The sequence below is a fragment of the Vidua macroura genome, chromosome 3 (genome assembly GCF_024509145.1).
Source record: "Vidua macroura isolate BioBank_ID:100142 chromosome 3, ASM2450914v1, whole genome shotgun sequence".
NCBI lineage: Eukaryota > Metazoa > Chordata > Aves > Passeriformes > Viduidae > Vidua > Vidua macroura.
The window spans coordinates 63,194,425-63,222,265 of NC_071573.1; the positions used below are offsets into that span (position 1 = coordinate 63,194,425).

General features: G+C 42.1%; 1 protein-coding gene across 2 annotated transcripts in view; it reads right to left on the reverse strand.

Moving 5' to 3' along the window:
* The window catches only part of RNF217 (ring finger protein 217), a 58,595-nt gene extending 39,559 nt beyond the window's left edge, over nucleotides 1-19,036 (reverse strand). For both annotated transcript variants that reach the window (XM_053973707.1, XM_053973708.1), the window contains exon 1: nucleotides 18,271-19,036. In XM_053973707.1, the coding sequence (XP_053829682.1) occupies nucleotides 18,271-18,906 (636 nt within the window). In that variant the 5' untranslated portion in view covers nucleotides 18,907-19,036. The remainder of the gene's footprint in view (nucleotides 1-18,270) is intronic.
* Between the last annotated feature and the right edge of the window lie 8,805 nt (nucleotides 19,037-27,841).

The window sequence follows — 27,841 nt, forward strand, 5'->3', positions numbered from 1 at the left end:
TGAATCCACCTACTCTTCCTGACTTTAATAATACACATACAGGCTGGCTCACCTCTGAACTGTTCCAGTTGCTCCACATTTTCATCCAGTGATGACTCTGCACTTATAAAGTTCTTTTTAGCCAGCACCAAACAGCAGAAGCTGCCACTAAAAGCTGCTGCTGTTGCTATGCAGGAAACTGCTGCCTGAAAGCACACTGACTTTCTGTGCAAAATAAAGGCAGGAATATTTGTATTTGTGACTAAAATAATAATTAGCTGTATTCTTATGCATAGGGTAACCTAATTATATAGCCATTTTAAATAATGAGGTCTTTGGAATCTTCTTTCAACCTGTACTGAAATAACTGTCTAGTAAAATATTTTAAGGTAACTATGGTAGGAATTATAGAAGACCAAAGAAAACACTCACATATAGTTCAAGGGGAATAGAAAAGTACCTGAGCCTTTCAACTGATCAATGATTCCCCCAAATGATCACTTACATATTATGTTTTCATATGCAAAATAATTATGAAAATTTTGCACAATAAACAACTTAATACATATGAGAAAGTCTGACAAAACTATGTAACTCAAGAAAGCAATAAACATTTTAAAAATCAGTAAAGAAAATGAAACCATGTACCAGTGCTAATTTCCATACACTTGCAACATTTTGTGTCTCTAAAGTACAAACAGTTAAGCTTAAAAGTGCAAATTACAGTTCTGTTTGACTTCTCATTTGCAAAACTGTAATCAGTAAGAAAGAACAGGCTAGCAAGTCTACACAAAGAAAGATAAAACAAATAATGAGAGCATTTTTTAATGCGCCCCTTCAGCAATTTCTGCACACCAAACCTCTAAAGAAAATTATTCATTTCTCATAATAGAATATAAATGTCTTGCAAGTAAGAATGTATTTTTCCTAACACCAGCTTGATTGACCTCAAAGCACAGCTCCTAGTGATTCTCAGTGCCAAAGGTGAGTTCACAAACTGAGTCACTGCACTAAGTGGTCATCTGTGAGAAACCCCCAGGGACTCCACTGTGATTGTCCTGGAGGGCTTTAATAGTACCAGGAAGGGGAAAAACTGACAACACAGTTCTTCTACCTTCACTATTACATTATTCTCTCTCATCTCATTGCTCCTAGACTCATGAAAGTTGTTAATAATCCTCTACTCCTCAAAAACATTTTTATGGGAGACTATCGGCTTCTACATACTTTTATCAGCAAGGTGGAAATCAATCCATACATACAGAGGAAAAAAGCCATAACTCTTGATCAAAGGGAATAACTACTAGGAGTAGCAGGCAGTTACCTCATGCTGAGCAGCTGCTAGGGAGATATGTGCCAGGAGAGATCACATCCCAGGCAGAGTAAATGAAGGGAGCAAGCAGAGCCCTGCAGCCTGAGCTGCAGGCTGCAAGCACCTAGCCTCTCCTCTGCCCTGCTCTGCTGTCTCTGTTCCCCACATCTCTTCTTGTCTCTGTGCCAGGATTCCCACACACCACACTGGTCTCATTCCTCCCAAAGCCAGACAGCCTTCATCCTCTGCATCAGAAGCCTTACTGGATGTCCATTGGAACTGGCTGCCTTCAGGGACCATGCTGTGGCACAGCATCCAGAAACAAGGAGCCCTGTCCCATGCAATTTAATCCACCACAGCATATTACACAGATGTAAAACTACTAGCATGGACAAAAAGTGCATCTAATTTAAGTCCCACAGGACTAGGATACCTCCATGCTGTAAGAATTAGTGAGTTAAGCTACCTAATGAAAAAATCTGCAGCTAATACATGATGAAAAACTGCAGTTAAATTATTTCATTCCCTGTGTACAGCATTTGTAAACATAATGACAGACATCCTGCAATACTGAGTTCCTCAGTCACTGAAGCACTAAAGATAATGACAGACATCCTGCAATACTGAGTTCCTCAGTCACTGAAGCACTAAAGACTTTTAGTAAAATAACCTAAATGTGATTTGTTGGGGTCAGGGTTGTGTGCAGTTTTTTCTTTTTTTTTTTTGTTTATTTTGTGGTTAAAAAAACAAAACAACAGGACCAACCAAGTAAGTGGGTTTCTCCAAAGTTCATGCTCAGAATTAGATTCAAGTAGGATGGAACATTTCCATCTGGAAGAAACCAAGAAAATCTGGAAGTCTGTGTTAGGACTCTTCAATTCTAACAGCAGACAATAAATTGCACCTGTGATGCAAAAATGATAATTTTAATAACTTAAAAATACACTTGCTGAATTCTCAAGGGACTTCAAACGATTTTCCTCCTTAGCTATGACAGCAGACAAGTATCTTAGGATGGAAGACCTTGGATTCACATCCTACATGAGACTATACAAATTCCATATATGCAGTACTGAATACCACACAACAGAAGTACTTTTGAGAGACTCTTGGGAAGACCCATTAAACTGCAAATTTGAGTGCAATATAGTAAAGAAAACCTGGCTAACCTGCAGAAAATGCTTGAGATATAACCAGAAAAGTGGAATAAAAAGCAACAATAAAAGTCCACAAGAGTAGACTAGAACTCTTATTTAGACCCCACTAAAGATGGGAGCACCACAATTCTGCCTATATTCCAGGAACTTTACATTTACTGAGGTGTGCACATTCAGAGAGCAGAGAAGACCGAACAGCAGGAGTTCAAACACAAAAATCCAAAAGAGAACATGAAAGGAGAAAGGAAGTTATGCAAAAATGTATATATTTCCACTTTTATTAGATGAGATGTAATTTAACTTTAGTATGAGAGTTTAATTATCATCATATTCATATTATTACCGTGTTTACCAGATTCAAGGAAATTTCAATAATCAGGTACCAGTTCCCCAAATTTACAGTTTTTGTGGGGAAAAAAAAAAGTTTGGAATTTTACAAGTTTGCAGCTAGTTTCACATGAAACAAAACCAAAAAGCAACATGTTTTTCCCAAAGAGTTAAGGCAAAACTGGTTTTTAAAGTAGTTTGAACTGGATCCGCAATTACGAATGATTCCAAGGATTTTTCACTGAGGTCACCATAGGACAAGTATGACTGAACTGCTCTCACTTGTTTGCTTGGGTTTGCACCATGTAGTATTAGCACAACTAATTTTTCTGTTAAACAACTTAAGACATAATATATGCAGATAATTTCTATAGAACCTACACCTCCAAAAAATTTTTCTAAAATGTGAATAAGTAGTGAAAGCAACAGTATGCCAAAACAACACCACATTTCTTGATGCTATGTGATGTGTTCTGTAAGCTGGACAGTGAGAGCTTCTCTGTCATTAAAAAAAGCCCTTTTTTTCTGTCTCATTAGTGCAGCCCTACTTGCCCAGCTGTATTAGTCACTTCCTGCACAAGGACATTTGGACACCTACATGGCATTAAAACACCTCTTAGTCCATCCAACACAGTACAATACAGGTTTAACTGAAACATTACAGGTGCAATTGGAGTAAACCTGTCTCTTGTAACATCACACACAGGAACTCTACCGCTTCAGAAAGATTAGATCTTTTTCCCAATGCCCTCCCACCCCAACCAAATTCTGTTCAAAGAGAAAGAGAGGAAGAGGAAAAAAGGAAGGGAAAGAAGATAAATGAAGTCTTAATCTTATGGTTATTCCATTATCTTCTCCTTACTTATAGAGCTTGACAGGTAAGAAAAGGGAGAATAAAATCTATCTCTTCTGCTACTTCAAGGTCATGGGAGGGTAACTTACAAAACCTTTGGTAAAAACCAGTGCAACAATAAGATAACTACTACATGCTTTTATACTTCCAAATTTCACAATCGTTCCACTTTGCAACCAAAATTATTTGTGTAATAGAAGCACAAAGCTATTGAGCTCTGCCTTCAAAACTAGTGTGCTGGAATCACAGTTGATTAACAGAGTAACACAGGCTAGCCCAGAACTTCTGCAAGCCACAAGGAACAACACTTCCCATGACCATTCACTGCTTTGAACATAGCGGTGTACACCATAGCAAGGAACAGAGAAGCCAGCTGTAAATGATGTGTCATGAAGGTTCAACCTTGTCTTAAGTGTCTTAGCTAAACATAACAGAGTGATAAGAGCAGTGCAAAGCATGTACAGCTCTCAGGGAAATCCACTACCTGCTCTAAAGCTTTCATGAGACAGAAGGATGTGACATATACTTACAAAGATCCTCCTGCAAGGAAGTCTCTCCTGGTCAATTAAACATTGCCAGGAAAAAAAAAAAAAAGACAAACACTTCAAAACAACAGAAATAAAAAGTTCACATATGAGTAATTTTCACTTGAATGGCACTGATGAGCTATTTACAATGTGACCAAGTTTGTCTTCAATTCTGTAAACCTTTTCAGAGTGCTACTATAAACATTGTATGCAAAAGAATCTCTGTGAAAAGGAAACTGCATTTTAAAAAGCTCCTGACAGGGGAATGGAAACTTATCCAGGAAAAGGAAGAGGAAAGAGAGCAAAAGTTGGAAGCTGGTGAGAACAGAGGTCACTCTCCAGGATCTTTACAGCACTTACTAGATAAGCATATATCTTTGAAGAAGCTCAACTTCCTGCCATAAATAAAGGTTTTATAACCCACTCAAAATATGTACCAGCCAGGAATTTACTTCTTTTCATCCATCTTATTACTTGGGCAGTAGCACTGCATTTTTCAGGTGCTTCAACAGACCATTACAAGATATACTATTATCTGATATATTCCAGAGACAGTTCCCATCAGTTTTTCCACCATGGCTTACATATATGAAGAAATCCATTAAAACGATACAACTCAGAAATATTCTCAATGTTTCAATATCTGCTGGTGTCAGCATATGTCCGTTTTCATGTTTGTGCAAGCTTTGTTCAAATCCAGAAGTAGGCTTGTTGTGATCCAACTGGTGGTCATACTGATTGCAGAGTCAAAAATGGCATTTATCAGTGCTTCCATTAAATTTGTCTTACCAGACAGACTTCACTGGTGAACTCGGAGACATGAAGTGATATAACCCTGCAGGAGACCAGTTTAGTCTCGTATAAACCTAACCTAACAAGAACTGAATAAAAAAACTTTCATGTTGCACAGTCTTCAAAGGTGCAAACACATACAGAACATTAAAAACATAAGGAATGTATGCAGGGCCACCAAGCCTCTAAGTCTATGCAATATTTATTGATGTTCCCTGTGGATCTAGCTTCTACATAAAGCAGCTATAAAGAGCACAACAGCTTCAGCAAGTTCACCTAGATAGTTTGCAGATGTATTTCATGACAAGTACAGAAACTCAATGTTTATTGCATCTCAGCAAAGCCCTCCCTATGTACACCAGGTCAGGCATGCAGCCAGGACGGATTCACCATAATCCCCAATACCTCACCGTGCAAGCACCCTGAGCTTCCAAAGGACTACCTGGCAGCCAAGGTAAGTACTCTAAGAATGCCAAAATCTTTCCACCAAACTTGACAGATATTGGTATTGAAAACTAGAAGAAAAAAAAAAAAAGAGAAAAAGAGAAAACAACAACTTAGAATGAGATACCAGGAGATAAATCCAGGGTGATAATGCTGCAGCCTGTCAACTGAAGCACACAGCTAACTAACAGAAAGACAAAGACATTCAACAACCAGCTACTTCCTTCCAGTAATTTACAGCAAATTTGCCCAGGTGGTAACAGTTAGTTTCACGAAAAAAATTTATTTTTCAAAACAGACCCCACACCCAAACCACATGACTTCAGAGATTGTTTTTCAATGTTACATAGCTCCTCCACCTTAACCATCTGTTCTGTTCATTGTTTTAATGTAAAAGCAATCAGTGGAAACTAAAACAATCACTGGTCTTTGCTAAATGTTCTCTCTCACAAGTTTTTTTATACAACAGCCTGCATGAATTCCCTTGGAGAGTTATTTCACAAAGGCATCCTCTATAGCCTAGGTCAACTCGGGTAACACCGATGCAGTCTCTCCTCTGCCAGCAGAGGGAAGGAATCGCTTGGAAATTGCTCTGATTCAGCCAGAACAGCCTAATCAGAAACTGCCTCAAAAACTCAGGTTTGAAATTTGAGAGTTATTTCTCCTAAAACCAGTGTCAGATGCTTGACTTTACCTTCCATACAAACAAAACAATGCCAGATACAGAGCACTGTTTGAAGCGTGCTGTGAGCAGGTACCCATTGGACATTACAAAGCATTTTACTGTTTTCAATGGTCAAGAAAAAAGTAACCCCAGACAATAAAATTCTTCTACCATTTCCTCATTGGACTCCAGCTTCTCAACAAAGTGCACTGAGAAGCACAGGCAGCCTTATTATCCAACTGGGCCAAATTCAGCACACGGAAAGCCTTCTTTTGAGAGTACTGAAGGTGCTGGCTTTGCAAAATGCTCTGATACCGCACCTTTCTTCCCAATTTCAGAGACTGCAAAGATGCTCCCAATAGAGGCTTATACTGATTTCTAGCAATTCATTGCAATTTTTAGAGTTTTGTGTTGTGCCAAAAATTCTTCACAAGCGCCTACCCAAATTACAACCTCTTGCTTTTAGACAGAACAGTTATTTCTTCTCCCAGTTCTGCTTATGCTCAAGTAAAGAGTTCTGCATCTGCACAACAGCTTTTTTGTCCTTGCAGTCCTCCTTGGTTCCATTTTTCTTAAACCAGATTTATTTGGGTTACATCGCCTGGTTTGTGGGGGGTGGTGGAGAGAGAGGGATTACAGGGGTGGCCTCTGTGAGAAGCTGCCAGAAGCTTCCTCCATGTCCAGCAAAGCCAGTCCCTGGTGGCTCTAAAGACGGATGTGCTGCTTGCCAAGGCTGGGCCCATCAGAAATGGTGGTAACACCTCTGGGGTAACAAATGTAAACAAGAGAAAAAAAATTGTTGTGCAGATGTAGCTGTGGCCAGAGAAGAGCAGGGTGAGAATATGTGGGAGGAACAGCCCTGCAGACACCAAGGTCAGTGCAGAAGGAGGGGCAGGAGGTGCTCCAGGCACCAGAGCTGGGATTTCTCTGCACCCCACGCAGCAGACCATGGTGGGGCAGCTGTGCCCCTGCAGCCCATGGAGTTCCACAGCGATGCAGAAATCCACCTGCAGCCCACGGAGGAGATCCATGCCAGAGCAGGTGGATGCTGAGAGGAGGCTGTAACCTGGTGGGAGACCCATGGAGAGAGGGGCCCATGCTGCAGCAGCTTGTCCTTGAGGGACTGCACCCTGTGGAAGTGTGACCCATGCTGAGCAGTTTGAGGAAGACTGTTGCCTGTGAGATGGGCTCATGTTGGAGAAGTTTGTAGAGAACTGTCTCCTGTGGGAGGGACCCCATGGTGCAGCAGGGGAAGGACTCCTTACCCTGAGCAGCAGGAGAAACTCCTGATGTGACGAACTCACCATAATCCCCATCTCCCTTCTCCTAGCCCCCTAGGGTAGGAGGTGGAGCTGGGAAGGAGGGAGGGGTGGGGAGATGGTGTTTTAAGGGTTTATTTACTTCTTATTATCCTGCTCTGATTTTGTTAGCAATAAATTTAATTAATATCTCTAACTTGATTCAGTTTTTCCCATGATGGTATTTGGTGAGTGATCTCTCTCTGTCCTTATCTCAACCCATGAACCCCAAGTATTTTCTCTCTCCTGTCCAGCTGCAGAGGAGAGACAGAAAGAGGCTTTGGTGGGTGTCTGGCATCTGGCCAGCATCAACCAACTACACCCGAGACTCCAAACGAAGCTTCACCAGATACAAGTGCCTCAATGCTCTCCTCTCTGTACTAGAGCCTCAAATTGCATTCAGATTTTTAGCGATTTCATCATTACCAGCCATTTGCATCATCTGCCATCATTCACCCAGATCTGCTGTCTCCTACTCACATTCCAACAGCTGGACAAGCTAGTACTCAAAAAATAAAAATAATTAAAGACCTCTTCCTTGCCCCTTTTCACCATAAGGATAGATAAAATTCTCCTACATGGAAACTCAATACAGAAGCAAAACGATAAGTTAGTATCATAAAACTTATCATTACTGATGGAATGACACGGGACTCTTCTCTTTTCTCCAAACATCTCAAAGCTGCTCACTGAAAGAAATGGTTCTAGACTGTGAAAGCTCTAGTCACAGCCCAGTGCACATGCTAGAACTTTTCTAAAAGTCTAGATTGATTTTAAAAAGAGGCTTAAATTTTTTATGGGTCAGTACACCTACAGAAACATTAAAAAATCAATTAGAGTAGAAAAGAATATGTTGGAATAGTCATTATTTTGGTTGTCTTCTTCAACAGAAATGTTAGGTTTGTTACTTATACCAAGAGACTGTATGACCAAGCTTAGAAGAACCTTCACTATCAAAATCTAATTACACATACTAGTTCTTCTATGACAGTGCCATACCTTGCTCTGTTGTACATTTTTAAATGCCATATTCAATACCAATGTGCATTTTATGTCTTTGCAGAAAAAAATCCAAACAAAACACCAAAAACCTAACACCCCTATTCCCATCCACCAAAAAAAAAACCAAAAAACCTAAAAGACACAACATAACCCACACAATAAAACCCCCAAATTCTTCTATAATTTTAACTTTTGCATCTTTTCACTTGTTATTCAACTGGATTAGGAACAACAAGAAACTTCCTTTGAGAGCTCTGTGGTGCAGAAAAACATTTTTCTCAAGAAAATAACAACCATACTTGGCATTGCTTGGCTGCAGCAAACTAAAGCAGTTGAAACAAGCAAGACCAAGAGAGAGGTTCCTCATTTGCAATGATATTCACATGAAAAATCCCACCTGCAAGACTATCTTCAGAATAATCTGTTACAAAATACATGAGGATGCTTTAGAATTCGGCTAGTTGAAAGCTCATATGTAATGATGCCACAGGCAGTGGAGACAAGGACCAGTGGGTACCAGCCTAGGCTTGACTGGGCACCTGGGAGCTGTGAGCAGCTTGAGTAACTCCCTGGACCCTGCCTGTCCAAGAGCTGTGGGTGCAGATGCACCTTCAGGTGCTGGATAAGTCGTAACTTCCGTCTGGATTGTGAAAGAGGAAATGATTCAGCAAAAGGACCAAATTGCAGTTTTGATTTCATCGAGCTCCAATGAAAACCCCCACCTTTGTGAACATGTCATTTTCAAATGTTTTGGTTGGACAGGCTGCAACAGTTGCCAAGATAAACTGCTCGGCTTAGCACTTTATTCACACCTTATGGTGAAATAAACATTTGTATATTGTGCATAACACAATTAGAAGCTTGATAAGAATAAAAGAAGCAAAAAATGACTGTGAAAGGTTACTTTAATAAACCAGATCTTTTTTTCATTTGATGATGGATCAAATTATGCACAAATAGTAGGGAACAAGTAGCGGACCAGGGTAAGCAGCACTGCTAGCTAAAATAACTGTATACCAATCAGCTTTAGACAAGTTTCCTTTTCTTGTCATGGAGAGAAAATAGAATGAGATCCAGAACTCATTTTAGATCCTTAATTTACTGGAAGTGATAGCCTGGCCTTGTCTAACTACCTATCATGGCTTGGGTGAGGTTCTCATGAAGCATTACACTCTGGGATAATTCAGGTAGGATTTAATGAGTTGCTTTCACTGAAAGAACAACAAATCAAGCCTTGACATGAAATACCTACTTTGTTGAGACAAAAGCACTCAGCGATGTCCATCAGTAACAGCTGCAACTCACTGCAAGGAAGATTTATATCTTACTGACTGGGAAGGTGCTAGTAATTTAAAATAAAGATAGAACTCCAAATAATGTCTTGAAAGAATTGTTATCTTCAGAAGTTTGAAAATGACTCTTTAAATGTTACTGAGAAATACAACAAAAGCAAGGCTGAATTTACTTTCCATTATACAAATGCGTGAAAATTTCTGAGTCTGCTTGAATTCCACTTCCCTTATGTAAGCTAAATGGGGACCACCAGATATGTGCATACTTTGAAATATTCAGATTTTAATACTGTATTTCATTTTGGCCACTTTGAGGTCTAGGTGCACCTGTCTATGTCAATATGCATAAATGTCTAACAGAAACAACACAGACTGAACTCCAGTGCTTCACAACTCATTTTCTAACCTCCATATGGATTAGTTAATCACAAAAAAACCACGTTAACATGTACATTTTGTACTTGGTATGCAACACTAGGCATCTACATACTGTGGGCTATCTTTGCTCTTTTGTAGATCCATCCATTCCAAAAAAGTCCGAAGTTGCAAATTCTTTCCCATTTTTAATCTGCATGCTAATGCCATAAAGTTAACTAAACAGAGTTTCCAAGCTATTGCACAACTGAACTGCACACACATGTAAAAAAGTACTGAGCAATTCATATGCTTGCTCCTGTGAGGTTTCTAAGCGGACAAATTTTATCCGGCACTGCACAGGTGCACTGGAATGCAAAGGCGTAGAGATGTCCTCCCCCCAGTAAACATTCTCATAGTGAACAACATTAAAATGGCTGAAAGGTTAAGAAGTCCTTCCCCACATTTCTCTGCCCCGCTACAGCAGCAATAGTACTGACTACAGTGAAGAACCCTATATTCTTTTTGCTTCTGCAGGGAAATGGCACCTCACAGGCACTCTGTAATTGTGTCACAGATGGGACGCTTTACCTACTTACTCCACCCACCCTGCTGCCAATGGGGTATAGAAGTCTTCCAGCAGCTGTGTAAAACACTAACCCATTATTTTCCTGGAAGTTCTATACTTTAAACTGTGTTTAGAATCCTTACTATTTTTTTTTTCTTTTTTAAGGCTAGATTTATCTCCTGCCTACCTCCATCCAACAGGAAACCAGAAAAAGAGCTAGTCCTATTTCACTTTCTGGCCACCATTTACCAGAATAACTGGCCAGTATTCAGCTGCAGCTTCAAATAGAGGCCAAGGATCCACCCTACATGGAGGCTGTCAGTCTTCACAATTCCCTTTTGCTTTATGAAAGCTTACCCTGATCAAGTGCACCTTCTGGAGCAAACCAATTCCTACATGATCATCATGCCCTTCCCATTCCAGCAATCTTCTTCTCCCTTTTCTTCCTTCCTTGTATTGTGTGAGCAACCCCACAGAGTCATGTCACAGCTGAAATAGTTTGGATAGGACTTCCCTTTCCTACAAGCTAAAGGGATAGAGTCACTCAGATCCCCATCTCACACCCCCAAGCTGATACACCACCATTCCTACAAGATCAGGAAGCCAAACCAAGTAAACCAGAGAGCTACCTGCCTTTGCTGCCATCCATATCATGTTAGTGGTAGAAAACAACACACAATGGCATCAGAATGACTAAGCTTGAGAAGATAAAACTTTGCCCTTTCCATTTTTCAGTACAAAATCTTATATTGTTTGTGCTGTACTTAATAAAAACATCACTGGGGAAAATGAGTCCTCTGCGGTCTACTTAGCAAGATCGTAAGGAAATGGAAGTGTGATAGACTTGGAAATTTCTTTACCTTTTCATGGCATTTTAATCTAGAAACTGCACAGCCTTTCTCACAATTAAACAAGTAAATGAGAGCAACAGCACATCCCAACAAGGCCGTCAATGAAAATATACCTCAATCTCAAATCAAAGCAGTGAGGTAGTATCTAAGGTAAACATGGGCTTGAACATGGAATCTAAGCTATTTCAGATTTAATTCCAAATCTGGCCTAAACTACTGTTAAACTTCTGACCTTCCACACTGAAATCCATAAAATTTTCTTCTGAGTAAAGTCTTGAACGTTTCACTCTGATTTTTGACTTCCAATTAATTTCTTTGCCTTACAGAATTTTTTCAAATACTTAAAAATGGACTCAAAAATTAAATACCCTTTTCACCACTAAGCAAATTTGTCACTTTTTCTAGTGTAGAAAGAGTAGTATTTAGCTAATAAAATCCTAGAAACAAGAATTTTTTTACTTTTAAAATACAATTCATTAAGAAAGTAATTTAAAAAAGGAGCAAGAGAAACATAAGCACAAGCAAATAAAGCATACAGAAAGATAAGCCTGGGTGGGTAAGTAATGTACTTCAGGGGGAAGCCTCCAGTTTGAATTCTTTTAAAGAAATTACATCCCTTACAACTCTTAATCATTTTGACAATGTACTGACATCCTGGCCATTTAAAATACATACTTTCCTTGAGCCTGGCTGGTTTAGACAGCAGGATGCAAGATATTTGTACAAGAAGAAAAGAGGAATGAAGGGCCAAGAGGCCCCAGAGCAGTTGGAAGAACAGTTGCTCTGGGTGGAGAAGCAGTTATGGGGCAGAGGTGAGCTGAAGGCCTTCCCAACCCTCATTTAACTCCTTCATTTCTTTTTGTTTGGGCAACTACACACCAACAGTTCAGTTTTCAACTCATTTAATTTTACATTCCCTGGACTGATTCCATACCTGTGCCTAGTAGCGCCTGTGAACAGCTGGTGGGAGCAGTGGGAGGGAGGGCATGCAGCAGATGATCTCCTGATGGCTTAGCCTGTCTGTGGTCTCCAATGCCAACACCACCCACAGACCAGTGAGGTGCCACACACTGGCTGTGAGAGACAGCTGACAAGGAGGCCTTCTGCTTCATACAAATAACACATTTTCATAATTAGGTCTCAACTCCAGCTAAAACAAAACTGGTTCTCCATCTCCCACTGCAATTTCCCATTCATAGGAAAACTTTATGTCTCAAAATCAACTTTACTACCAACATCAGCTGAGTCACAGTACCACCGTTGGACCTGCCATTTACTCATACCACTCACTACCAACATCAACAATTTCATGATACCATTTATCCTCCCCTCAGAAACTCAGGCCTTTTTCCATCAGCAAAACCCTTCCTGCAACTGTTCAAATGTGACACCATCTTTTCTATTCTCAGCATCTTAGATCCCAGAGTTTTACTGAAAATGTTCTTAGCTGTAAGAACAGCCACTGTCTTATGCTTCACTTCACAACAGCATGGCTAAGAAATAACAGCCACAATTCCAGCTCTACACCTGCCAAAGACTTATCCAAACAAGAGGAAGTCATAGCTAGCCATGTAAAGTGAGCTTGAAGCTACTCCTGCACAAGGAACAAACATACCACATGCAGTGCTCATATGCTGACAGAATACCCAGGCCTACACACAGTGGGATAACCAGGTAGTATTATCATTCACGATCATTGCTCAAAACTAGTTTACTTTAAAATTAATTTCAAAGCATTTTCATCAATGCTGGATTTTGTAAATCGTTCCAAACTTAAGTTTTGGCACAAACTGGATTCACCAAGAAGCATATAAGATGGACTTAAAGTCTGCCGTGTATCTTGTCAACTTGAAGGACTAACTTTCACAATCTTAGGGGTACTTGGGTATCATCCTGCACTGTGACATCTGCATACACAGCAGCATTTTGATGCTGGTAATGCATACAACACATCAGGAGAACATGACAGACTTTCAGAAGTCGCTTGCTGAAAACGTCAGAGAAGTAGTTTAGGTGCTCCAGCAGCTTACAGGCTGCTTGCATCTGATGGACCAAGTCTATCTGCCTTCTCCTCGGGAACAGAGCCAGCTTACAGCAGCTGAGGCGGCTGATTTGGTTTAGAAAGCCTGTAAACCAGCAGGTTCTTTTCTCCTCCTGCACCTCTCTTCCTCCTTTGGAAACTTCTGCATTCTTGCTGGAGGGGTGGTTGCTCACCCTGCCATCACCTCCTGGTAGGCAGCGTGCAGCTGTCCCAGGAACTTGGTAGCTGGTGTTGGAGCAAGATTTTAGATTAATTACCCTTGCAAACACAGAGCTGCTTCTGCACTGAATGACAGTGGCCTTTCTGAGCTCTGGTTTGACTCAGGGCACAAGCAGCTCATTAACCATCAGATGATTCAGCACTTGGTGCCTTCATTTCTGCTGGCTGGTTTTCATCAGCAGACTACAGCTTTGAAGATGTATCATCTATATGATACCATCAGACACCTGACGAGACACAGGTGTCAAGGCCCTCCAGCTCCAAGCCAATACTAGTTTTATGTGATGCAGACTGCTCCTCAATTTTCCTCTTCACTATGCAGGTTTTTAATCACATTCCCCACAAAAATCCTGATTGTAACAGTCAACAGCTTTTTTTTCTCCAGTTCTTTCAGAAAAAAAATTATGCACAGAAAAGAGGGGTCAAAAAAAATCTCAGGGAGAGAAAGACTGAGGTCCTGAGCAGAGGGAGGATGATTTACATATGTCATGCTCAGAAGAAAGCAGGATTCTTGTTCCACCAAAGCTAACCATGCACAAAACGCTGTCAGATGCAGTCCCTCCCCACCCCCAACCATCCCTTCTGATTTACTCATGGCTACTAATCTCATTAGAGTTCCTATAATTAAAGCACTATAAAATCTGATTAAGAATACAGTATGGTGTTTAAATTAACTCATCTGAAGTCTTTTACTGTAAGAATGACTCTGAGTTACAAGATTTACAAAATAAAGCATCACTAATGAGTACAGGATCAAAACTGGATTATCAAGTTTCTCTATTTGCATGTAGAAAAAGCAGGCACTGAGGTTTCTATAACACTTTTGTAGCCATTTTATAGGAAAAGTGAAATGTTCCCTCTGACATAAAAATACAAGCAGCCCAGAGTGGTTAGGAAGTGAATCACTTTTTTAGCAAACCTTGGTATGCGCAGTTTCTGAAATAACCTGGGTTTGGTGCCATGTTTAATGGAGAGAAAGATGGGAAGTGAAGGAGATGAAGGAGATACAGATGCAATATTACACCTGTGAGATTAAGCGTCCTGGTTCTTGCTTCACTGTCCCAAGTTTGTATCCTGGATGACAAGAGTGCAGAAACCTGCAGCTTCCAGGTGAATGGGAAATGGTTCTTCCACACTTTTGATCCCAACCTCACTCAACATATACCTTAAATTCCATGGAAGGAGAACACTGGCCTTTCAGACAATCAGACTCTTCAACCTCACCCATTAAACATAACAAACAACCTCCCTGGGCTGCATCAACTCCTGGAGAAAGGGCTTTCTGGGACCTGAGTCAGGCTCTGTGGGATCCACACCAGATCCTGAGCTGCAAAAGCCACAACCTCTTCCATGACAAGCCATCACCCATACCTATCAATTACCGTATCATCAATTTCTTTGAGTCCAAACAAATGGTCACAGATTTTTTTTGTGAATGGTAGATCAACTGGCCATACTCGGACCCTGAAGAGTCCCGAGTGCTCTGTGACTCGCATGTGAAAGAGAATAGCTAAATGAGGCACAAGTAACATTACGTGATTTCCCAAAGTCAGGCTCCAGATCAGCCTGGGCATTCCAGGCTCGCCTGCTAAACTTCTCCTCCAGCCACTAAGTTTTTGAAAAGGATTATGCAGCAAGGTGCCAGTGATAAGAAAGACTAGACTTGACCTCTAAGGACCTTCAAATGTTACCCTCATTTTCCAGCATGATAAGCAACAACTCTGCAGTTGGAGTATTTTCATTTGGCATTCCTTTTAAGAATGCCTGAAACTTCAGTTGATTTTCTGATCTATAAAGGGCTTGAAGGCAGAAGTTCTGTGCTCTCATATATTTGCATAGAAGAAAGCAGGGTGCATTAACAGAGTTTTTGCTTTGCTACTCCATTAAACATCATTTCAGGAATCACAATGAAGCTATCATGAAGAATACAGCTTTCTTCAGGGAGAGAACACACAGACATCAAAGGCTACACAAATTACTTTAAGTGCTATACTTCTGCCAATATATTCCACATTTTCAGCATGAGAGACCACTCCTCCAGAGATGTAGAATCAGCCAGGGCAGAGATTACTATTTCTCTGACAAGAAAACCAGACCTAAGCTATTCACAATGCTGCTTGGGGTTTTGTTTTTCAATAGTTTGTTTTCAATTTTAGGTACATTCTTATGATCAGTCTGATCATATCCCAAAGTAAGATCTTTTAAAATTTTCAAACAAAAACAGCTTTTCAGCATTTATACCTTTCTCATAAATTTTCTTTTTAATTTCCTACAAAAAATGCATAGTCTCAAAGATGAAAGGTAACTTGATTTCTAACCTATACTGGCTTTTCACTCATCCTTCCCAGAAATTCTCCTTGTATAACTGACACGGAGATGCCTTTCTCTCTCCCCAGGATGACTCACAGGGTCCTTCCAAAGCACAAAGGAGAGACAGATCACTTCTTGTTCTTGAAGAAATATCACTTTCTTATCCTTTTCAAAAAGGAAGATAAGGGAAGAACACATTGGACTGTTATTGGTTGCATTTTGTTTCACTTTTCCCTAAGAAATTTATCAAGCAGCTAAAATTCTGCCTGGTCATAAAAGCATTTGTAACAACATATCCACAGAAGTGCTGTGTGAATCTCACTCCTCATGACCAGTATCCCTGCCCCACCTTTAAAGTACAGGAGTTAAGTACCCATATGGCTATGTGCCATATGGGTACCTTACAACAGCTGCTGGGAGCAGCTCTGCAGGTGCTTAGCAATAGTAGTGGCTTCCTTGAAGGGCATCCCTGCACACACATCCAACACCTGGCCAATGCTAAACCCACTTCATAGCATATATACTGGCTTCCTAGGCCAGCCAGCTATTTCAGCCACCAAGCTGCTGCTTCCTTCTCCAAGGGTTCAGCCTAAACCAGACAGAAGAGTTCTTCAGTATGGCTTTAGATACTAGATCATGTAAGTTCCATTACATCACTCTAAACTACAGGCACCTGCAGGACACGGGAAAGATCACCCTGACATCACAATACTCATCAATTTCCAGCTTAAATGAAAGTCAATACTCTGATATATGACCTCGGTGGCAGATATCAAAGAGGCACAAATGTGCACTGACAATATAATCTAAAAACTTAGTGAGAATTTGCAGTCTACCACTTACCTACAAATCAAATCATTCTGCGCATGAAGTCTCAAGAAGGCTTATTAAGTGTTCCTGAGTTTCAGAGTTACAGGAAACACAGAAAACATTAACTCTGACCATCCAATCCATCAGTTCCCAAGTAAAGCCGTTCACTATTATCTAAATATATCCAAACAAGATCACGAAAATGCTACTGAGTTTACTATTGGCCAGAAAAAATGGTACCAGCACCAGCAAATGCTACATAGGCTACCAGGGCCCAGAGAGGAGCAAGTACTTGACTTCTGGTAGCACGTGCAATTTCCAAGCAGTGAAATGTACTCTGGCCAGAAGAAGCCTGTCAACTATTTATAGAGTGCAGAGGTAGCTGTAATCATCCATTCCTTCCCTAGACACACAGCCCAGCAGGAGGACAAACTGCCCCAGCACAGCACCAAGCTCCAACAGGTGTAAAAATTAATTCCACCACCAAACTAGCACATTTCCACCAGGCACATCCTAAAAGCTTCTGCTGAATAAAAGCATAAAGACAGTAAGCAAAGGGTTTAGTTGGTTTTGTTTTTCCCACATGCACCATACTTCTCCCTTTGTTCTTCGTGTTTAGGGTACCACTACACTAGGGTAGTCATAGGGTAGTTTAGGGTATGACCACACAAATATTCTGTAATGCTAAACTAACTACAGATAACATTAGCCAAAACAGAGCTTAGTTATCAAGCTGCTGATTTCGGTTTGAAATCAGCAGCTCTGACTGACAAAACAGGGATGAACATGTAAGCACCAGATATGCCAGCTATCGGCCAGGATGAGCGGTCGCCTGCTCAGGATGGAAAAGTTGTGTTTTCAATTTTCCTCCAAAAAAGTTATTGTTTACTGTTGTTAACTGCAATCGTTCACCAACAGTTACACACACACACTGTTTTAATGTAGCATAACTGGCATAACACCAAACGCGATGTGTCCTGCGAGGAGCAGGCCGAGCGGCTGCACCAAGGGCCCGAACATAAAGCGGCAGCGGGAAAACCCCCGGCTCCAGGAGCCACTTAGGAGGCGGCTGCCAATGCTCCCAAACTCCGCTCCTTATCACTCCTTGGCCTCCTCTTAAAAGAAAACTGGTGCCGCCGGTCAGGTAACAGCAAGAGTTTGAGATTTCAAAGGGAAAATTCTTATAAAGACTGGAAGAACCTAAAGACGCATTAGCGCCCAGCCCGACCAGCCGCGTACGAACGCGCAGAGCAGCGCTTCGAGAACGGGCGGTCGCTGAATCCACAGCTCGCACGCAGGTGGCGGCCGAACGCGTTCCGTACCGGACGGGAAAGGCTTCCTCTCGCTCCGCACCCCGTGGCCCTGCCCGGCTCGCCGGGCCCGGCGCAGCGCCCAGCCCGCCGGGGTGCCCGAGCATGCTGCGGCCACAGCCCCCCCAGCACACCCCGGCTGCGCCCGCTGGAGAAGTACCTGGGAGCTGAGGTACCGCCGGAGGCACTCCTCACACACCGCCTTCTTGCAGCAGGACAGGGGCTTGATAGGCTTCTCCTCCAGGCACACGCGGCAGCTCAGCAGCAGCAGCGGCCCGAACTCGCCCGCGATCAGCCCGGAGAAGGGCTCGGGCAGCAGGTACAAGTCCACCACCTCGATGCTGCCGCCGGACGACAGCGGGTCGTCGCCCGACACCACCCCGCGCCGCGCGGGGGGCTGCCCCACGCCCGGGCCGCCGCGGGGGGAGCCGGGGGCCGCCACCGGCCGGTCGTTCTCCACGCAGTAGACGGTGCAGTACACGTGCCGCCGGGGGGGGCGGCGGCGACCGCTGCCTCCCTCCGGCCCCTCCTCCGCCGGGGCCGCCGGTTCCCCCGAGCCCGGCGGCTGCTCCGGCCCGGCCGCCGCCTCCGCCTCCTCTTCGGCTCCTCGCCGCTCGGGGCCGGCGGCGGCCGCCAGCAGCTCCCCGCCTCGCCCCGGCCCGGCCGCCCCGCCGCCCGGGTCCGCCTCTCGCGGCGAAGGCGGCTCGTCCGGGCCGGGCTCCCGCGGGTCCCCGGCCGGGCTCGGCGGCGCGGCGGCCGCTCGCGGGGTGCTCAGCGAGCTCTGCTGTTCCCCCATCGCCGCCCGCCGCCGCTCCTTCCCATCCAGCCGCCTCCCGGCCCCGCTTCTGCTTCCGGGTCCCGAGCCCCGCTGCGCCGAACCCCGCGCTGCCTGCCTGCTCGCCCGCCCGCCGGCCCGCGGGCGCCGGCCGCCGCCGCCCGGCCTCCCCGCCGAGGGGCTGCGGGTGCGGGGGAGGGAGCGGCGGCAGCGGCGGGTGCCCCTCCGGTCAGCGCCGCCCGCGGGGTGCCGGCCCGAGCCCGACCCCCATGCCGGGGAGGACGCGGGCAGCCTCCCCTGGTGCCGCGGGGCAGCGCGCCCAGCCGCGCCCCGCAGCCGCCCCGGCCCGCCCCGCAAGTCACCGCCCCCCGCCCGCGGCGGCCGCCCCGCCGGGCGCGCCCGCCTTCCCCGCCCCGGCACGCCCCCGCCCGCGCTGACGCAGCTCCTCGGCTGCGCCCCTCATTCTGCCGTAAACACTGCGTGGCTGCCCGCACGCCAGTGCCCGGCATCGGCACCGCGAGGCGTTGTCGTGATCCCCAGGTTCCTTCCGCCGTGTGCTGGTACCTGCGGCCCGGCCGCAGAGTAATGTCCTCTGAATAAATCGTGAGCGTCCGATTAAAAATCATCCCCGAAGGAAAAAAAGTGTGGTGAGCATCATCAACTGCCCTGTGAGAGCCACTCACTAACATCAAGACAATAGAGTGACATTCACAAAAACAATTAAAACTGTGAACAGGAGTATCCACACAGGTCCAAAACAGTGTTTTCTTCTTCATCTACTCAAGGGGATTAGGGGGATGCACATTCTGCTCCGAGAGTTGGCCAGTATGCCAGTGCCTCTGCTTGAAGATGGTATCTCCAGGCCTTGGTGTCATCATTTACATTATCATGTAGGGAAGATGTCATGGAAGTGATGCTGCAGCAATTGAGTACCTTAATATGGATTGTGCAGTTTCCATCCCAAACTTTGTGTTACTCAGAGGTTAATTAGTTGCTCTGCTTGAGAGGACATGGTGTTTGGCTTGACTAGAGTGAGAGGAGGAGGTCTGCAAGTCGGGAGATGAGTCAGGGACGTCATGTCTATGTGCATGCAGTACCCTCAACCCCAGTGAGCTCATGAGCTCAGGCTCATGCAGAGAGCAGCTCCGTGCCTTTGCCTGGCTTCTGTTTGAGCTCAGCAGCAGCTCAGCCACAGTGTCCCAGAGTGCAGGGCATTGAGGACACTGTGTGTGGCCAGTCCAGCTTTTGGTTCCTGTGTGGCACTGAAGTGTATGTGCACTCTGGGAAGGAGCTGAGTCTCCCAGAAAGCCACACAGGGTGGCTGCTGAAGGTTGGCAATGGAGGCACCACAGGCTCTGTGTAGCAACTGGCAAGCGCTGCTGGCTTGGGGGGGCTCTTGGCCTTGAAAATGCTGTATTTTTGCAGACCCAATTAAGTGTGAAATTCAGTGGGTATGAATTTGTGCAATGTCAGAATACAGTTACCCCTCCAGGAAAACAATGTAGAGGATTTTTTTTTTCTAAACAATATGTATAACTTTTCTAACTTCAGCCTTTAGGGATTTTGATCCCAAAGCTTACTTTGAAAATATGAAGTGTAGAACTTCTAATGATTGAATAAACGTTAGAATTTCCTACAGGTCTACCACTTAAGAACTTGGAACTTAAAGTAAAAGCTAGAAAGGTAGCATAATTACAAGAACCAGAATGCTCCACTGTTAATTTGGAAATGTGTGTGCTGAAGCACAGCAGGGGAAAAGGGTCTTTTGGGAATTCAGAATAGCAATGATAATCATACTTAGCTGAGGGGAAGCATGAAGCAAATAGGAGTTACAGAATTGCCTGTGCCCTACCAGCCAATGGTCTAAGGATGGGTAGTTCAGTGGCCTGTTCACTGACCCCAGCCATGGGTTCTCGTGGAGAAGAGTGAACAGATGTGCCAGCCCAGCTGTTCCCAGGGTCCCCCATTGTCTGGGATTGCAGGATTGGCCCCAGCCCTGGCTGGTGAGCAGCCCCCAAGGGGACTCCCACTCTTTGATAAACATATCAACCAAGTCTTTGCAACAAGTCTTTGCCATATTCTGTATATATTCTCTCAGGCATATTGAAAAAGTATGAAATTATACAGTAGTCGACAGAAAAAATATAGGCTTGAGATAAACATAACGTGACCTGCTAGTATGTACTGATGGCCTTTCCTACTATGCCTTTACACAGACTCATATTTGAATGACATTAAGGGAGAATTTTCACAAAAAGACCACCCTAGCCTCCCACCAGCGCCCAACAATCTGACAAAATAGGATTTTGTGTTGCATGACCCTTGCTTATTCTGCAGGAGAGCTGGTGAGAGAAGGAGTGGTCAGTGACTGGTTCTGTTGCGCTGCTGGTGGGTGCCTGGGTGCACGAAGCAGGAGTCCATACAGGGATGAATGTGTGGATCCCAAAGAGGCTGCTGTTGACAGGCTGCATCATGTGTCTTAGGCTGGCTGTTGCCCAGGTTTTGAGAAACCATGAGTCAAATTTGCATCCAGAATGAGTCTTGGTTTAAAAATGTGATTTCTTGGTTTAAAATGTGATTTTAGATCCACACATTTTACACTCTCTGTAGAGCATGTCTAGCCTTATGGAAGATACTAGAAAGATAGGAGCACTGCTGGATTTGCATAAAATAACAGATTAAAATAAATTATCCTACAGAGATAAACCTTTTTATCACCAAACTGTTTGATTTACAAGAACTTCATTATGTTTGAGCACAGTTGTGTAGAACTGAGCCTAGTTGCTTGAAAAATCGCTTTTCTCCCTGTGATGTACTGCCAAGTCAAACTCCACAGAGATTCACACATTTGAACTCTGCAAATGAAGTATGAAGAAGCAGCTGGCAGGGCATTAATTATTTGTGAGACATCCCTGGTTTTGGAAAGCTCTATTCAATGTTGTCCACCAGAACCTGAATTTGCTTATCTTTGGGGATGTAGCAAATTCCATAATACTTTTCTTCTCTGTTGAAAAAATTGGAGGGCTTGGTTTGAATAGGTATGTTTATGGCTGGTCCTTTTACTCATGCCTGATTTTAAGGTTCCACAGCTTAGAATCAGGGGAGACACTTGTATTTTCAAACAATTAAAGTAATTGACTGCCACTGTTCTAGTAATGCCCAAATTTGGGATTGTTTTGGGTTTTTTATTATTATTGTTTTTAATTATTCACACTGAACAAAGAAGTTGTGATGGCTATTGCATTAATTAATTACATTTTTTCCAAATTTGTAAGATTTTTCACAGTGTTGCCTGAGAATCTCCATCCTTGTTTCCTCTCAGTACCTTCTTTCCTACCTTCCTTTCTTTCCTTTAATCAAAGAGCACAAGATAACATAAAATTTCAGCAATAGAAAGTACTGGGCTATGCAGCATATAGGCAAACTGCAGAACTCATTGCTACACACAGTCATGAAAGCAGTTCTATAATGAATTACAAAACTGATTAGATACTTTCAGCAATACAACAGAGCTAAAGCAGTCTGTGCTGTTTGTGTCGTATATCTATCTGTGTGTATGCTTATATGTGAAAGGAGAATTTAATTTCCCAGGGCTGTAATTCCTGAGACTTCTTGAAAATTACTTTTACTAAAAATAATTAATGTTTTCAGGATAAGTAATTAACATTCATTCTTCTGGGTTTATGCTGATAGCCTCTGAGGAAATGTGAAGCCTTCTTTTTCTATGTAGTAAGTAACTGGCAGTATGGTACTGGGTCATTGGGTGCAGAACTCACTTTTTGAGGGGGATTCTTGGGCTTCTGTCCATCTTGTGAGGTGGAAGATTCATGTATATTTTACAGAAAGTGTAGGTTAGAAAAAGGCATGCACTAGAATAATTTCTGATGAGCATCCTAATTAGATCAGGAAGAATGACTGTGTGCCTTGTTTAATTGTTACAGTATTTATTTTGAAAACAGCCTGTGCCATTATTTTTATCTAGCACTACGGAAACAACCTTCAAAACATAACTGTGTATTTTACACATAGCTTAAACAGATCAAACCCTTTGTACTACCTATGGTACTTACTGCCCACATCTGAGCTTAGGAGAGAAAATGTTTTCTAGAATTTATGGATATTTCCAAACAGATCTTATCAATGTCTCAAGTCATATTTTAAAGGGCACTTAGAACTTGATGCATCCTCCTTAATTGCTTCTCTTGTTTTGGAGTTATTTATTCTACACAGTTCTTCAAAGTGCTTTTTTACACTTGCAACACTGTTTTTATTTTCTTGGTTTTCTGCCTGCATCACTAACTTTTAGTATGTTTATCCTTTTTCCTATCACATCTTCACGTCCTAAAATTGTCACAAAGATCTGTATTTAGCCTACAGCTTTGTAGAGAGACTCATGCCTTTCTTTGTGTTCTGGATATTGCTGAATCCAGTTTCCCACTGAAGGCTAGACCAACCAGAAACTTATGCTGATGGATATTACTTCCCTCTTCTCATCACTCAAATCTTTTATTTTCCCATGATTTTCTGACCACATTATGTCCCTTATGTCATCCAGGTTCATAAATCAGGAATCACTTTCATCTTCAACAAATGCAAAGAACCATTTGAGTGAAGCAGGAAACTTACTTTTTGTAGAACAGGAGTATATATTTTCAGGTTCTTGAGGTTAAAACTGAGAAACTGAACTAGGAATCTCATGACCATGGCTTGCTTCCCCAGGTGAACTTATTCACTATTAGTCCCAGAAGCACACCGGACTCAAGCTACACTCCATGTATCCCACAATCACTGTTTTTTTTTTTTTTTTCCTTAACAACAGGCAACACCCAAATAATTTATCAGCATTAATCTGGAATGAAATGCCTTGATGAACAGCCTGGGTGCAATGCAGTCATTTTAGGGAAGCAGGAGTTATTTACCACCATCAGCAGCAGTACATCCATGAGACCATGCTAAATTACATCAGCATTTTAAGATTCTCCCAAAGGATCCTTCCTTCACTGCATTATTTTTATTAGTATTTCTTTGAACTTATTTTTGTAGTAGTAGTTGGCCACAGGATTACCTGACAACACCACAGTGAGAGTAAATTCTGCTTAAGGGCAAGTATATTTTATAGCTATTATTGCTTTAATTAACAATGCAGAAGGACACACAAATAGAATGTTTTATAAAATAAAGACTTAGCAGCTACATTTTTGAAAATAACGTGAGTCATTCTCTGATGTGCAAATTGCTATCTTTTCCTTCTTAGCTTCAGGCCTGAAAAGCAGTTGAACATTTGTTAAAACAATTGTCTACCCTTATTACTGGATTATCAAATTGTGCTTTTCTCATTTTGTACTAGAGGGGTTTTTTGCAATGCAAATAATTTAAAAGGATATCAGAAAAAAAAAAGTGAAATTAAGTAATTAACCTGATTAGACGTTGGGGATACATGGAGCTATTCAAATTAGCTATTTTTTAATTATGCTGCTTTGCTTCTTAAAGCCAGATTTCAGAATGCTTTTGAAGACCTCCTTAAGTTCATCTCTGTAATTCAACAACCCCCACTGTTATCAGCAGAGACTCCCATTACACGCTTTGTGACTCCATGGAGACTCACCACGTCTGCACAGGAAGCTGCTGTAACAAGTGGAGCTGCTTTTGCCAGCCAGGCAGGGATGTGCAGTGAGGTCTTGTAGTGAGGGCACTGGAATGGGGACCTGGGGGGCCCCTTTTCTAATCTCAGCTCTGTTACTGACCAGTCGTGTGACCTTGGATGAGATACTCCTATATCTCTGTTTCTCCTTTTACCCTTTGCCTGTCTCCATTATTTAGACTGTAAGCCGTGTGTGACAAGGAGTGTTGGCAGCTGCAGCACTGTGTGACCCAGTGAATCCCCTGGTCTTGGCTGATGCTCGAGGTACTACTACTCTGCTACAGACAAAACACAGTCATTTCCTCATCCAGAGTGCCATATGAAATTAGCTCATTAATAGCACATTTTATAGTTAAAAGTAAAATTACATATGTTCAGATACTTCTCTCTATTTTTAATTCATTTGACTGCGGAACACCACAGTTACAAGAATTTTTCTCCTGGGCTGTAGTCATTACTGAATAGCACTGTGTGTGCTGTGAGGGTTTTATTTGCATAAGCTAATACCAGGAACTTAACTCACCTTCAGCCTCATGCTCTTTTTGTGTAAGAATGCAGGGAACTAAACATTTTCCCTTGCTCAGATCATGTGTCCAGATTTACAGTGGGATTTTATCTAGTATACTAAAACGGGTATTTAGTAGGGTATGCATGACAGTTACACCAAGGAAAGAAAGGCCAGAATAAAACCTAATTCACTAGCAGGATCGAAATACTGTAATTTCTCTCCACAAATTCATTTTTGTTACTGCCAGAAGAAGTAATGTCTGACTACACTCAGTAAGTCATTCTGCAGATTGAGATGATGCTGGTTTCATAACATCACAGGTCAAAATACAGATTTATTTTATGGCTTTGTCCCTAATTTTCAAGTCCCTGTGCTTTCCAGCCTATAGAGCTGGCTTCACTGTGGAGGTGCCATGATTAGAAAATTTTCTCAACTAGATGGAAAAAGGAGTCTGAATTATGACTCTGCAGAATGAAAGTGGTGATATATTGATTATATGCTCAATTGATTATTCTATAGATAGCTTGACTGCAGTGGGGATTGAGAAGCATCAAAAATGGAAACAGGCAAGACAGCAAATTGCCTTAACAAAACTTAATAATTACTGCTACAGAGATCCAGTGTGTGTCACAACACAATGTCAGGAGCCATGTCTTTTCTGAATTGCTGCTCAGACACAGCAATTAACAGGGAATCAGTTAAATTATTTCCTTGAAAGGTAATTTCAGTATTTTTGCTATGGACTGTTTGTTTTTATGGAGCATTCTTGGCTTGTCCACGCTTTAATCTAAAGGTTGATTCTTAAAGCCTTCATTGCATACATTGAAAAAGTTGTTGGTAAATGGCATGTATTTTACCTTAGGAATTGCTGTATACAGCTGAAGACACTCTTGTACATGCATGAGCAACGAGTCTACACACAACCTCATGAATCTTTTTGCACGTAGTACTCAGCAACATTGAAAAAACTGTTCATAGAAGTCTTTTCCTCTATTCTATTATCTAACATGTCTTGGTTTTAAAACAGGCCCAAATGATAATATTAAAGAGTGCTGGCCAACTACAGCAATCTACAGACTGCAATGGAAAGCTGTTTTGAAAGAAAAGTTCAGCTAGGACCCTGATAAATATAGGTGAAAAATGGTTTGCACTCTCCCTTCAGAAGTTGTTTCTTAGTAGCCATTTTAGACACAACGTTGGTACATCATGCCCTAACAACAAGGTTAGCTGTGTGGTTTGCAGATTAAGTCCTGGATGGAAATGTCAGAATGATCCCAAGTGTAATAAAAGCACATCAGTAAACTTCTTATCCTATGGAAGCCTGACTTGGGGAAAAAATGTAACATTTGAAGATACTGTCTGGGCAGAAAACAAAATCCTTCGATTGTCAGAGTGGAATCTGAGACTGCTGGCAAGCCAAAGCTGCGGTGAAAGGCTTGCACTTTGTTTTGTGGTTCTGGTATGCTTATCAGCAGTATTAAAAAAAAAAAAAAAAAAAAAAAAAAAAAAAAAGTCATAAATGCCAAGCTATCACAGGAGCCTTCCCAAGAAGCCACTCACGTGGCTGTCTGCTGGGAAATCAGTTGTTGTGATGGGTTCTTGTTACATGAGTTTGTGAGAACAAGAACCAAGCCTAACTTATTTGATGCAGCTGCGGAGCACTAAGATAAAAAGTCTTGATTTCACTTTAAACCTCAAACAAACTTGAAGTGGATTAGTAGAGAAAATTCTCAGCGTCATATTCTTCATAAGTTTCATTTTCATATGAACAGTGACAGATCTTATAAAGAAATAGTAAATATAATTGCAACAGTGTTCTTTCTATTAATTAGATCAGGTGATATCTGGCTACTTATGATTGCTTGATTTAGTGTGATCTCACCTGCTACTTGGAATGATTTCATCTGCTTATAAGAGAGAGAATAAAAACAAAGAGGGCAACTGTGTAGTTGCCATCAGATTTAAGTTTTTGTTGCCTATAAACTTTTTGGCATGTGAAAAAGTCTAATGCTAGAAGACTACTGGTTAAGCAATTAATATGTGAAACAGCTGTAGGCTTGCTTTATTCTGAGGATACTAATGAAGTGTATTTATTGAGTACTTCCTATTTTCCAGTGAAAACATTTATCTGTTGTTCCTTTGGGACACAACTATAAAGTAAATGGATATTTTTTTCAGCTAAGAGTTGATCTGAACATAGCACTAACAGCATTATTTTACATCACTGAAATTAAAATGGTGCAATTCAGAGCTAGTCAAGGTAAACTGGCTTAGCTTGCACCAATGCCAAAGAAAAAATATCTAAAACAAGATGTGTTTATTTAAATAAATCAGTTAGTAGTGTATGTTAACATAATGTTCTTCTAGATAGCGTCTTCTCAGCTTCTTTAGTAGTCACATCTACAGTACAATAAATTGGTCTAAAATGCCTAAAATTGACTAAGCATGCACATATTGAAAAATGAGTAAAGCATTTACCTTATTGTTGTGTAATATTATTGTTTAAAGCACATTACATGGCAACAGAAGTAGTATACATGTAAAATAGATGAAAAAACTGGTAAATTAATTCAAGAAGTAACTATCGTTAGGGAAGGATCATCAGGTGGGGCTGTTTCCAGTAGAGTTCAATGGGGATAGGTGTGAGTTCTGACATTGCTCAATTATTTTATGAATAGGAAGAAAATATATAGAGTGACTAGTGAGTAATAGCAACAAAAGCCAGCACATTTTTACAAAAGAGTTTAACTTGACTGTGTTATTCTTGTTTCAATAAAATGCCTTAATGTAAGAAAAAATAAACTGGT